The 12,623-nt window shown below is 35.7% G+C and overlaps 1 protein-coding gene across 1 annotated transcript in view; it reads right to left on the bottom strand.

Annotated features, from left to right (window-relative positions):
* RFX6 (regulatory factor X6) overlaps positions 1–12,623 on the bottom strand; it is a 57,270-nt gene that overhangs the window by 36,108 nt on the left and 8,539 nt on the right. Inside the window, exons 5-6 of the mRNA XM_058735070.1 lie at positions 4,347–4,424; positions 3,077–3,104 (exon numbers count right to left, since the gene is read on the bottom strand). Coding sequence (XP_058591053.1) covers positions 3,077–3,104; positions 4,347–4,424 — 106 coding nt within the window. The remainder of the gene's footprint in view (positions 1–3,076; positions 3,105–4,346; positions 4,425–12,623) is intronic.

Genomic DNA, 12,623 nt, shown 5'->3' with positions numbered 1-12,623 from the left:
CTGTTTGTGAGTTCGAGCCCCGCATCGGGCTCTGTGCTGACAGCTCCGAGCCTAGAGCCTGCTTCGGATTCTGTGTCTCCCTCTCTCTCTCTGCCCCTCCCCCACTCGTGTTCTCTCTCTCTCTCTCTCTCTCTCTCTCTCTCTCTCTCAAAAATAAACATGAAAAAAAAACTAAAAAGGAGCTTACTGAGTGGGAGAAGATATTTGCAAATAACATATCTGATAAAGGGTTAGAATCCAAAATTTATAAACAACTGATACGACTCAATACCCAAAAAACAAACAATCCAATGAAAAAATGGACAGAAGACATGAACAGACACCAACAGACACATGAAAAGATTCTGAACATTTCTCATCTTCAGGGAACTGCAAATCAAAACTACGGTGAGATATCACCTCACACCTGTCAGAATGGCAAAAATCAAAAGCACAAGAAACAACCAGAATTGGTGAGGATGTAGAGAAAAGAAAAAAAAAACCCTCTTGCACTGTTGGTAGGAATGCAAACTGGTGCAGCCACTGTGGAAAACAATATGGAGGTTCCTCAAAAAATTAAAAATAGAACTATCTTACAATCCACTACCAATGTTTCCCAGCTAAAATCAGGCGCTTCTCTCCATCTCTGGAGCTATCATCCTTGTCCAGATATTCTTTCATCCAGACTTATCCCCAAATCTATAACATGATGCTCCTTGTTTGCCTTCCCATATGTCAGTGGTTGACATTTGGTAACATCAGAGACATTTCTGCTGGTCACAAGAGGAGGGTGTGGAATCTGGTGAGTAGAAGCCAGAGATACCATGATGTTGCTAAACATCTTGCAGTGCACAGGACATCCCTCACAACATAGAATTATATAGCCCAAAACATGAGTAATACCAAGTTTGAGAAACCCTAACCTATAATGTTACATCGATTCCATCACTGTTACTCTTTTTCCTGACTCCACTCCAAATTCCCACTTATTCTCAGTTCTTTCCTTGAATGTCACTTCCCATGGAAAATGTCCCTAACCACTTAAACTAGGTTGATACCCATGACACTCCTTATAATTGCATATAATTACTTTAAAAGATACGTTTTCCTGCTACACTGTAAAAGAGAAATTCTATCCATTCACTATTTTGTTCCTTAGTATCTGTAACTCCATCTATCGATTAATGTCTTGAGCATGAGTTTTAAAAAGTAGAACTTAATTCAGAATTTGAAAAAAGCAAACACATCTCTCAGCCTCAGTTTTCTTAGCTGTAAGTTAGTAATGCTAACACCAGTTTTCCCTACCTCACAGTTAGTAGCGTTCAAATGAACTGTAATATATGCAAGTTGACACTGAAAGTCTCACGTCCTGAGCAAACTATGATGGTTGATCACTCAGGTACCAAATAATTTTTTTTTTAATTTCAGCTTTGAGGGGGGCCTGGGTGGCTCAGTCAGTTAAGTGTCCGACTCTTGATCTCAGCTCAGGTCATGATCTCAAGGTTCGTGAGTTCAAGCCCCGCATCAGGCTCTGTGCTAACAGCATGGAGCCTGCTTGGGATTCTGTCTCTCCTTCTCTCTGCCCCTCCCCTGCTGTGCTCTCTCTCTCACTCTCTCAAAATAAGTAAATAAACTAAAAAAAGATGTTTTTAAATAAAAAAAATAAATAAACTTTCAGCTTTGTTAAACAAAATTCCATTATTTTTTAAGTGTTTAGAGTAGTTCCGAGCCTTTAGAAAGCCCTTGTGCTAATTTCTATAATCATCATAATAATGATGCTTTATTGTTGTTGCAGTCTTTGGAAATATCAGCTAGATGACAGCCTAACAAAAATATTTTAGTTTAAATTTGTTAACAAGATCTACACCCGAATTTGTAGTGCACTCTTCTAAGGAGGAAACAGTACACTGGAGAAACATTTTTTCTTTCATTCTGTAAAATGAGCCTTGCCACACACATGCCGTAATAGCTGATGGCTCACTAAGTACCACCAACCTCATCAAAGTGGTAGAAAGAACACCTGAGAGAAATTACTTAAATTCCCTATTGACATAAACTTCAGTCAACTGAAGTGTATTTCTAAGTCAATATTTTTGCACTTTCACAATTGTTTATCTAATAAAAAGCTATTATTTCATTGATAAAAAGAGCAATCTAGAGGATTTTATTATGTAATTAGCCATTAACTGTATTAAAAGCACTGGTGGGAAGAAATTGGTCATTTCAAAGGGTTGGGGGCTTTCTATTATTTCTTAAGATAATATACTTGCATCATTTCACCAAACTAATGGAGTTACAACCTCAGGTCCAGATTTACCACACAACACATTGTCATGTGCCCTTAGTTCTGTGGCACCTCTTTTTAATGATTAGATAACTTGAGGATAATGAAGGCCTTATCGTGTGCCTAATTAGCCATGCAGTCCCTAATGGTAGTCTAACTCATTTAGATAAAGTCAGTTTGCTGATCTGTTCTTTGGTTGGGGGTGGGGAGTGGAAGGGGTGTCTAGGGAGAAAGTGTGTGAGTGTGTGTATGTTAGAGAGATGTACCCTTTCTCCCTAGCTCCCACCTCCACCATCCACCCTGTCTCCACACTGCAGAAGAGGTCAGCAAACTGACTATACATACACATACACTCACACAAAGTGGTTAAAACAAACCACAGCATAACATTTGGGTTTCTTGATAACTCTTAAAGGTTTTGTCTAAATGGCTATATTCCGAATACCAATTCCTTCCATATCCTCAGCTTTAGACTTTTTGTTTATATTCAACTGGAAATGTCTTAGATCTGTAAAGGTCTTTTTTTTTTTTTTTTTTTTTTTTTTTTTTGCAATCTCTTAAGTATCTGATATTAGGTGAGAATAACTGAAAAATTACCCTTCTTACGTTAATTGGAAATTGTTCAGTAGGTCCATGTAAAGAATAATCAGTAGCCCCAAATCTAACAGCTCTCTCTGAAGTTCTCAATCATTTAATGGGCTCCTAATAAATTAACTTTTATTTCTATATTTGCCAGTGAGGACAGTTAGCATGTATTATTTAGTTTGTAGTACATATTATAGCAGATAAAATAGAAATGAAAGTAATTCTTACCTCATTCTTCAGCTTGCTTCCAGAAAACCTTAAAAATCAGTATATTCTCCATTAGTTAACATATAAATATACAGTTATAGCAATCAAGGAAATGCAGAGGACCCACAATAGTGGTAACTTTGGATCATGATTAGCAAAAGAAACCTGGAGAAATCTGCTTGATTTTCAAAGAGACCCAAGCATTCTTATCAACTTACTTAAAAAATAAACCTATTAAGGAAAAGTAAATGAAGCATATTTAAGGAAATCTGATAGGATCTGCAAAGAACATTTGATATTAAATAATTCATTTGTATTCTAGCCTGTATTTTCATGTTGCAGTTAGTTGTAGCCAATAAGCTGCCGTTATGTTCTTCACCATGTCTGAGTTCATCTTAGTATGACTCAGGTGAATAAAATTATTTTTTTACACATGCCACTTTACTTTTCAAAAAAATGTATTCTTTTGAGAGCTAAGAGGAGTTCTTGGTAAATCATACTATAAGGCAATCTCAGATGTAGATTTAATTACTAAGAGCTCCAGTATATGAAAAATAGTAATTGTATATTATCACTGGTTTTATTGGATATCACCCCAATAATGACCTCCTCCTGATGGTTAATGGCAGGTTAGAGAAATGTGTTATGATCATTTGTGTATTCCCTTTCACAGAGACTCAAACAGGGCAGTAACTTTATCTCACTTAAGGTAAGCTGGTATTCAAAGCATGTATTATTAGTGATGAGTTATCATAAACTTTTCATCTTTGTAAGGTACTGATGAAGCACAGAGATTTTTATGTTATTTTATATTATTTTTAGAGGCTTTATAACCAACGTGGGTCTCAAACTCATGACCCCGAGACTAAGAGTCTCATGCTCTACCAACTGAGTCAGCCAGGTGCCCCAAAGACAGAGATTTTTAAAACAGGTTATTCCTTGGGAGAAAAACATACATTTTCTGCCCTTATTTTACTGATTCCAGCCTGAAAACAGACTCAGCCTTGTGAGTAAATACTAATTTAAAAACAATTCTGCTTCCTTGATTTTTCCTTTTCATCTCTCTGGTATACCTTGTTCACTATTAATTTCTCATTAATGATTGAAAATTACATAAATTACCAATAATCCAGACCATATCATTGCAAATGTCCATACAAAGTTGAAATTAAGGTCTGATGCCTAAAAGAAAACATTTCAATAAGCAAAATGAGAAAGTCTTTTATTCAATTGCTATTATGCATATTTCAGGAAATGCAAAGAATTTGTCTTGAAGAAAGTAGAACTCTACCTTGTCAGGCCCTTTCCAGAATAAACGGAGTGGTAATATGCACTGCTCTCTTTGATGCCAATCCCATAATAATGATACCTAGAGCAAGGACAGGAACCAGCTCTGTGTTAATGAAGGAGTTTTTGGAAGGGGAGAAGGAGATAAAAGTACAGCTGAGGGAAAGAACAGCTAAGAACTGCAACCCTCTGATCACCTTCCTTGCCTGATTTTTTTTCAAGTAGCATCTTATGTGCTAAATCGCTTTGATGGTCATTAGTCCTACTTATGGTCATATTTCTGGCTCTAGGATTAAAAAAGGAGAACAGCCAATCCCCTTCTAACCTCTAAAATATAGGCTTCAAAAACCAAAAAAATTTATAAATGTAGACATTTAAATGTAACCACTTAAACTTGTAAATGTCAGCACTGGCTCCAAGTATATCAAGTGTCATTCTGCTAATTACCGGTTCAATTTGATTTAGTCAATTGAAAAAGAAAATGATAGGTTTCCTTTATAGTATATCTATTGGATGGAGTAAAAAGTATGACATTGTATGGAGGAAGATATTAATGTCGTGCATAGGAATATATATGAAGCATGTGATCTTTCAAACGTTATTTTCCTCATGAGGAATGAGAAGCCCAATTCACTGTCATTTTCACTTCAAACTTTTGTGCAACAATGAGGGGAAAAAAAACTGTACCATGAATCAATGGAAATATGAAACAGGGAATGTAACAGCGTCACAAATACTTTATTATAAATGTGTCTATGCATCCTGAGCCACTCACAAGTATAGCATTTCATCAGTTCTCAAGTTGTAGCTCATTCTCTTAAGCTGCAGACTCCTGACTTATTACACACCCAGGCACAAACACTATAATATTACACAAAAGCTAATCAAATAGTGGGAATTCAGTAAGGCTGGCTGAAGCCTAACTTCTGCCTTCCCTTTCCTTCCCAGCCCAGCACATGCAGCAGCACCATTTACTTGGTTACCTATTGTTTCAATTTGCATTCATCTAAAATCAAGCAAGGAATGAAATAAAAGTGAATAAAGGGGTTGCCAGGGGACTCCACTGTAACCGTATTTAGAATTTCATAACTTAGCATCATCATCTGAGTTTAAAGTGGACAAGACAGTGCAGATCTAAGTTTCAAGGCCCCTTTTCTGACCTTAGCAATAAAAAAAAAAAAAATTAAAAAAAAAAAGACTTGGCAGAACAAGTCCACCCCTAAACATTCCCAAGGCCCAGAACAAGAGTACAAATGAAAGCCCACATACCATATACTTAAATATTCAAATCTAAATCAAGCTAAAAAACTACTACATAAAATAACCTTGTCCTCCTAGCTTGACAGTTTTCCTCCATACTGATCTGGTAGGTGGGTTTGAATCTACAATTCTTCCATGTGTGAACATGGCGGTGGGAGAAGAGCCACCCTTAGCCCTTGTCTTCACAGCCCCTGCTCTTTTCTTCACTGTGAGGAGCCTCTTGTGAACACACAGCCTCCATGTCCAAGATCAATCCAACCTTCCAACCACCACCGCCAAAGAGCTACCTTCTGGTGGCTCAAGTCTATGTATACTGGTGGAACATAGCACCCTTCTCAGGATGGATGGGGGGAAAGAGCCCCACATAAGAGGGAGAAGGCAAGTCTTGGCTCTTTGGACAAAGAATTCTGGGGTTCTGGGGACCTGAAATGTGGGCTGGAAGGAGGATGTGGTCTCTCGATGGACACATTTATTCAGGCTCCTGGGGAAGAGGAAAGCTGGAGGAGGGCCAGAATAGAGCCCCCTAAACTGTGAGGCCCAGAGATGGGTTCTCTCCCATTAAGTTCTAAGGGCAAAGAAGTCACCTCTGATGACGCTGGGCTATTTGAGATAGAGAGAAAAGAGTTTTTAAATATGAAAACAAAAAATTACACATATTATACAAATGTTTTCAGAAAGAGCTATTATATTTGAGAAACAGTAATGGGGGGGTGATCAAGGTGAATGGTGATATTTTATGATTGCTGCACACTGGGAATAAGTTTTCAATACAAGGGCAATAAGTAGCCTGTTAACCTGAAACAGAAGAGGTGGGTTGTTTTTTTTGTTTTGTTTTGTTTTTTTGAGGCGGTGGGGGGTAAGGGGAGACACAGAGAGAGGAAGACAGAGGACCTGAAGCAGGCTCCACACTGTCAGCGCAGAGCCTGATGCGGGTCTCGAACTCATGAACTGTGAGATCGTGACCTGAGCTGAAGCTGGAAGCCTAGTGGACTGAGCCTCCCAGGTGCCCCAAACAGAGGAGGTTTATAATTGCTCAAGTTTTACAATACAGAAAATAACCCTATAGTAGAAGAAGAATAAAAAACCCATAAGGTATAATGAAACAGAGGGGGAAATGGAGGAAATCCAAAAGTGATGGAAACCCCAAAATACGGAAATGACTAAGTCTCCAGTGAGAAACTAAAAGAAGGAAGCTTATTTAAGTCGTAAAGACCTTACCAGAAGCATTTATATTAACAGAAATAGATAAGGAAAAGACCTAAAACCCATGAAAACAATGAGCAGATTTAGAGGATATTTGGCAAGTGTATTATAATTAATAATTATTATAAAAAGTTAATGAACCTAAGAGTCTGAAATAAATATTAATATTTTTAATCAAGATATAGAACTAAGATATCAAAGGGAATTTCTTTCTATTAGAAGAAATATAGCAAAAGATGTTTGAGAACAAGCAGATCTATTACAATGTAAATATATTGTAATTTCATTTTCTCTTGCAAAGTTTTCTGTTTATTCTCTAGAGGCTATAGTTTAAATAACTATATTTTATCCACTTGCTGAAGCAATATATGTTAAACATTGCTTTAAAAGTTGATAATTTTCCTTTATTAGAACGTTGATCTTTTGTTTCTCATCTATCATCTTTTTTCAATATGTAGATAATATTATACCATGGTAAAGTGGTTTGTCATGCAGATTTGAGAAGAAATCACATTGCCCGGTGGTGGACAAAAGTCACTGGGCAAGTCAAAGGGATGACCAGGAGTTCAACAAATATTAGAAGACATACTGTGTCCTGACAACTATGCTAGATGTCAATACGATGAAAAAACAGACATGGGAAATCAGGGCAGGAAATTATACCCTTGTTCATGGCTTCCTGAGCCCGACCACTTGCCAGTCATGGAACAGTGACCACACTGACCAATACTGAGGCACATTTTACTTTCATTTTTAAAAATCACCTGATGATCAGGTTCTGTAAAAACTGCACCATCCTTTAGCACTCAAGAATCCTGACTAATATGAATTTGTAATTTTTTCTTACTTATGACTTTTAAGGAAAGGGTATTCTGATTACACAATTCATTTGTTCCTTATTTTCTAAAATGGCTGTATTATTTTGCCCTCTTCTTTCCAATAATAGGCAGAAGCATCTTTCAAAATGGAAGTGTATAATATTTCCAACTACATTTAGAGTCAAGAGTTTACATCTTATGGCCCCACCCCACCCCCAGCAAAAGAAAATCCTTTTAAAATAATGTATTTTATTAGTAGGCTAGATGTAAATGCTGCTATCAACCCAGACATGCACTGAGCACTCTTTGTTTCAATGGGTCATGTTGCCTCTGTACTTGAGAAGCAAAATCTTTTTTATAATTTTGTATCTCAATTTTATTTGTGTTTAGAAATTCTTAAGTGAAAATATTTTGAATATGTTTGCACTCAGTATAAACACTTCCTCTTCTAGCTCAGCACAAATCATATTAAGCAAGCATTGATAACTAAAAAGAATCATTAAGACCTATACCATTGATCTGGATTTTTCTTATTTGATGATCCATATGTAAACAAGGACTTCTAGAATGTAAGCTCCCTATAATAGGAAATCAGTAAACGTTTGTTGAATAAATAAATAACATGGAAAAAGTTAGAAATAATAATATGTCATAAAGAACACTTTAGAAACAGGATTTTTTCAGTTAAGGGCATACGTATAGTATCATATACTTAAATATATCAGCACAATTTTAAATTTGGTAGAGATGAAAGGATTTCTTGTCTAACATGATATAAGGAAATATACTAACTCCTTTAACCCTACCACAAACACAGTCTGAACTTATCTATCACTGTCACAATTACTTGTTCTCATAAATAACGTGTTTTCTCACCTTGGTGCTCTTTGTTGAGTTCTTCATGGGGAATGCCCTTATTCCTTCATGTCCTCATTTCTTACTCATAGCTCAGGCATTGTAATTTTAATGCATGAAGCTTGCCTGGTTTCTCAGGAATCTAAGGCCTCTATGCCCTTTGAACTCCTCTCTTGGTCATTTATCCCATGTAGTTTATATCTCATACCATTGGTGAGTGTATACGTGGCTTACCTCTCCTACTAAACTTTAGACTTAGAGGAAGGGAATTGTATCTTTTCCTTCATTGATTTCCTCCTTAGAAATTACTGTATAGAACAATCTTCATTTATTGGATGAATCAATGTATCCTGCTAGAAATTTAGACACTGATAAAACACAAATTCTCTTAAAGCCAATAGTTTCAATAACTTCTTTGTAGCACTGTTTATTCCCAGGTTACCAGTAAAATATTGGGGTTGAATAAAATTTGTATAGCTAAACAATATATACAAAGGGCATGAAATTAGCATACTTAAGTAGAAAGACGATTGCTAGGAATATAAATCTTAATATTTTCCAATGATCATTGTAATGCTTTAGCACATCTCCTATCTAGTTTCTTCTGGAACTAATAAAATAAATCTTTACCCCTTAATCTTCCAGATACATGTTATCATTTGAGTGATGATTTCATGCCTTTGAGAACAGAGAAGAGATAATAAATGAGTAGCTCTGTCCTCCTAAAGGTAAACCTCATAAAACTAGGAAGAGTAATTTCATGTAAAATATACATGGATTTTTCATCTCAATCCTTACATTTTATAGCATTATTTCACTGTTAATATATTCCCATAAAATAAGTTTGCTGCAAAATATTTGCCAGAAATACTCCAGTATTACAAAGACCTATGTTGGTGCATGCTGAATAAAAAGCACTGTCTACATAAGTGTGGGATAACTAGTTTTAATTAGTTATTTTAATTTGTATACCACTACCCAATGCTTATTCTGTAGGTTACTCTGAATAGATTCCCAAACATTGCACAGTTCTTTCTCTCTGTATGATTTTTACCCATTTTGCTTAAAAATGATATGTGAAAACTGCTTTAAAATCTTGGGTATGACCAGCTCATTTCTCTAAGAAAACGTTAGCATAATATAAGTAGTTTTGTGATTATCCAGCAAATTGTGTTCATTCACTAGTGTCAAGTGTTCCTTAGTCTTATATCAAATAATAGATCATTTACATTTTAGGAATAAAGAAGATTTATTAATTTTTATGTCCACATTTTAAAGTGAACATGTTATAAAATAGAAAATATTTTTAATAGGACAAATGAAATTATTGCTACTCTTGCTGCTAAAATATTTACGTTGCATCTAATACTTTTCTTCACTTGCTGATAAATTTCTACCTGCACCTATAGTTCTTCTTTCCTATTTCAATCATTATATAGAATTCCTGAAACATATGTTCCTACTGAGCTGGTAGCCCTGATGTTAGTTTACACTACACGAATGATGACCGATAAGGAAATGATGGGATTAAGCTGTTCAGGGACTTGCAATAACTTACTGTGATAAGAGCAGCTGCCATATCAGTTTTATTAACCCACTAAATCACTACTAATAAATAAGATAATAGCTTTTGTCCATCATGTCTGAAAAGCAAGATTTGACTGATCAAAGTCTACACGAAATTAAAATGTAACTTCAAATCAAACAGTCTACTGCGTACATGAAATCTACTTGGTGGTCTCAACGATCAGCTATCCTGAGCAGTGGTGGGACACAGGCTCTTTTTCTTAATCACTGTATCCCTAGGGCCTAGTAAGTACCAGCACACTCAGTAAAATGCTTATTAAATAAATGAAGCTTAATAGTGAAAGTTTTTTGATAGCGTATATCCTATCCTGCTATTTGCATCTTAAAACCTCTTTACCACCATGCTCTGTACATTGATATAAATATGAATGGATTGATTATTGATATAACACATTTATAACATAAAATAGACAAAAATTGCTTTGCATTACTCTTTCGTGCCTATATGATTTTGTTTCATTTTTACTTTTTCAAAATCCAAATTTAAAAATACTGCCCAGAAAAAACAAACAAACAAACAAACAAAAACAGGTGTATATTTTGGCATTGGTAGTAAATCAAAAGAAGAAAAATTAAAAAAAAAAAACTCAAAGACAACACAGTTTTATCTGGGTGTTGAGAATGTACAGAATCTGTCACTGGGGCTTCTTGGCAGGGAGGGGAGGGTGACAGTGAAGGAAGGGACAGAAAGCTGAGCTGCTAATGCCCCTGTAAACTGATTGGCTTTGTCCCCAGGGCACACTCAGGTTAGGTGTTCTAGGATGAGGCTTTGTGACCCCAAGAGTTAACCTTTAAAGACTTTTTTCCAGAACTCTTGGCACTACTGGCTTCTTATGTAGAACGTCAGACCTGCCCCTGGAAACAAATGTTTCAATTTTTAATTGTTTCTAAGTTTGACAGTGCATGATATCTGGTGATCTGTGATATCTACCTAGGTAGTCTGTCCATTTGGATTTTTGTTTTGTTTTGCTTTTAACATATCTGTTTTAAATATTTTATCTCTTCCTTTTGGCTGAATAAATTTTGCCTCATTTTATTTAGTTACACGTTTTCATCTTTCATGTTCGTGAGGTCCTTGAAAGTAACACCTGCATAAAGGTGAGTTGTGAGAACTGATCATTTTAATACCAGTTATGACAGAACTTAGGGAGAAAAACCTTGAAAATAGACACAAAATTCACTCTTCTTTTTTAGATCCTACCAATCACCTCTTTGTCACAAAGATCAGTGTTTCCCAAACTTTTGGATTTCCTACATGGAATAAAATTCGAAAAGTAACATTGTTCCATGAACCCTAAAGGCTGCCAGGGACGGTTTTAGAAATAGTGGTGCTATCTTGTGTCCAGAATACATAAGAACTTTTTGAGTTAATCAGGATCAAAATCAATTCTGTCTGAAAGACTCAAATGAAATGACTGGATATACTCTAGCTATTCTATGAGAATTTGGCAGCAATTGAGAGCTTATGTTTTTAGATAACCATCACTAAACAGTTATATAATGTCAATATATTTTAATAAATGATCCACAGAACTTAAAAGAAATTAATACTTAGTTTAAATTTTTCAAATAATTCAATAAACATTTAGTGATAGTATGTTTAAGGCACTAGAATAAACACTACTCCAACAAGTTTTGCAAAATTAATAGTAAAATTTGGAGAAATTATAAATTTCTCTTTCTCCAAAATATGCTAACTTTCTTCATTTATCTTTCTGTTTCACAGATTGTTCATATTTCTATAGACATAAAATATTTTTCATAGACATGTACATTTTTAAAATATTAAATAGCCATTAAAAATGATGGATGTGAAGATAATATACCAAGATAAAGAAATGCTTGGGACAAAAATTAAAGGGCGCCTAGGTGGATCAGTTGGTTAAGCCTCCAACTCGATTTCGGCTCAGGCCACAATCTCATGGTTCGTGGGTTCGAGCCCCGCATAGTGTTCTGCGCTGACAGCCAGCAAGGAGCCTGATTGGGGTTCTCTCTCCCTCTCTCTCTGCCCCTCACCTGCGCTCTCTCTCTCTCTCTCTCTCTCCCCCCCCAATAAATAAATAAATAAATAAATAAATAAATAAATAACAACAACAACAAAAGAATAATTACATCAAACCATTGCCAACTGCAAGATTCACAAACTCTCCATCTTGCCCTATCTTTCAACATACTTGTTTATGTATGGAAAATTTTTTCCCCAGGATATCAAAATATCAAAAAATATAACAAGCAAGTTATAAAAAGCAAATGTCATACTGGGAAAGAAGGAAAAAAATTCAAATTTTAATAATTTGCTCTTGGGCACATCTGCTTTTAGATATCAAACAAATTTCCTGAAATTACCACATGTTGGTCCATAAACCTAAACACTTGAGCCTCACAGAGTCACAATGGACAGGGTTAATGATTCATCCCTAATCCTGAAGGCTCCTTTTAGGATTAATTGACTTTCCCAGCAGCCTGCCTGCCTGCCTTCTTGTAGATCCTGTGAAGGGGATTTCTCTGCATTGCTTTGCCTCTTTTTCTACTATTTATCTACTTCCAACATTATCTCA

The sequence above is a fragment of the Neofelis nebulosa genome, chromosome 6, assembly GCF_028018385.1.
Source record: "Neofelis nebulosa isolate mNeoNeb1 chromosome 6, mNeoNeb1.pri, whole genome shotgun sequence".
NCBI lineage: Eukaryota > Metazoa > Chordata > Mammalia > Carnivora > Felidae > Neofelis > Neofelis nebulosa.
Note: the sequence above shows the minus strand (reverse complement) of the source record. Positions and strands in the feature narration are given on the sequence as shown.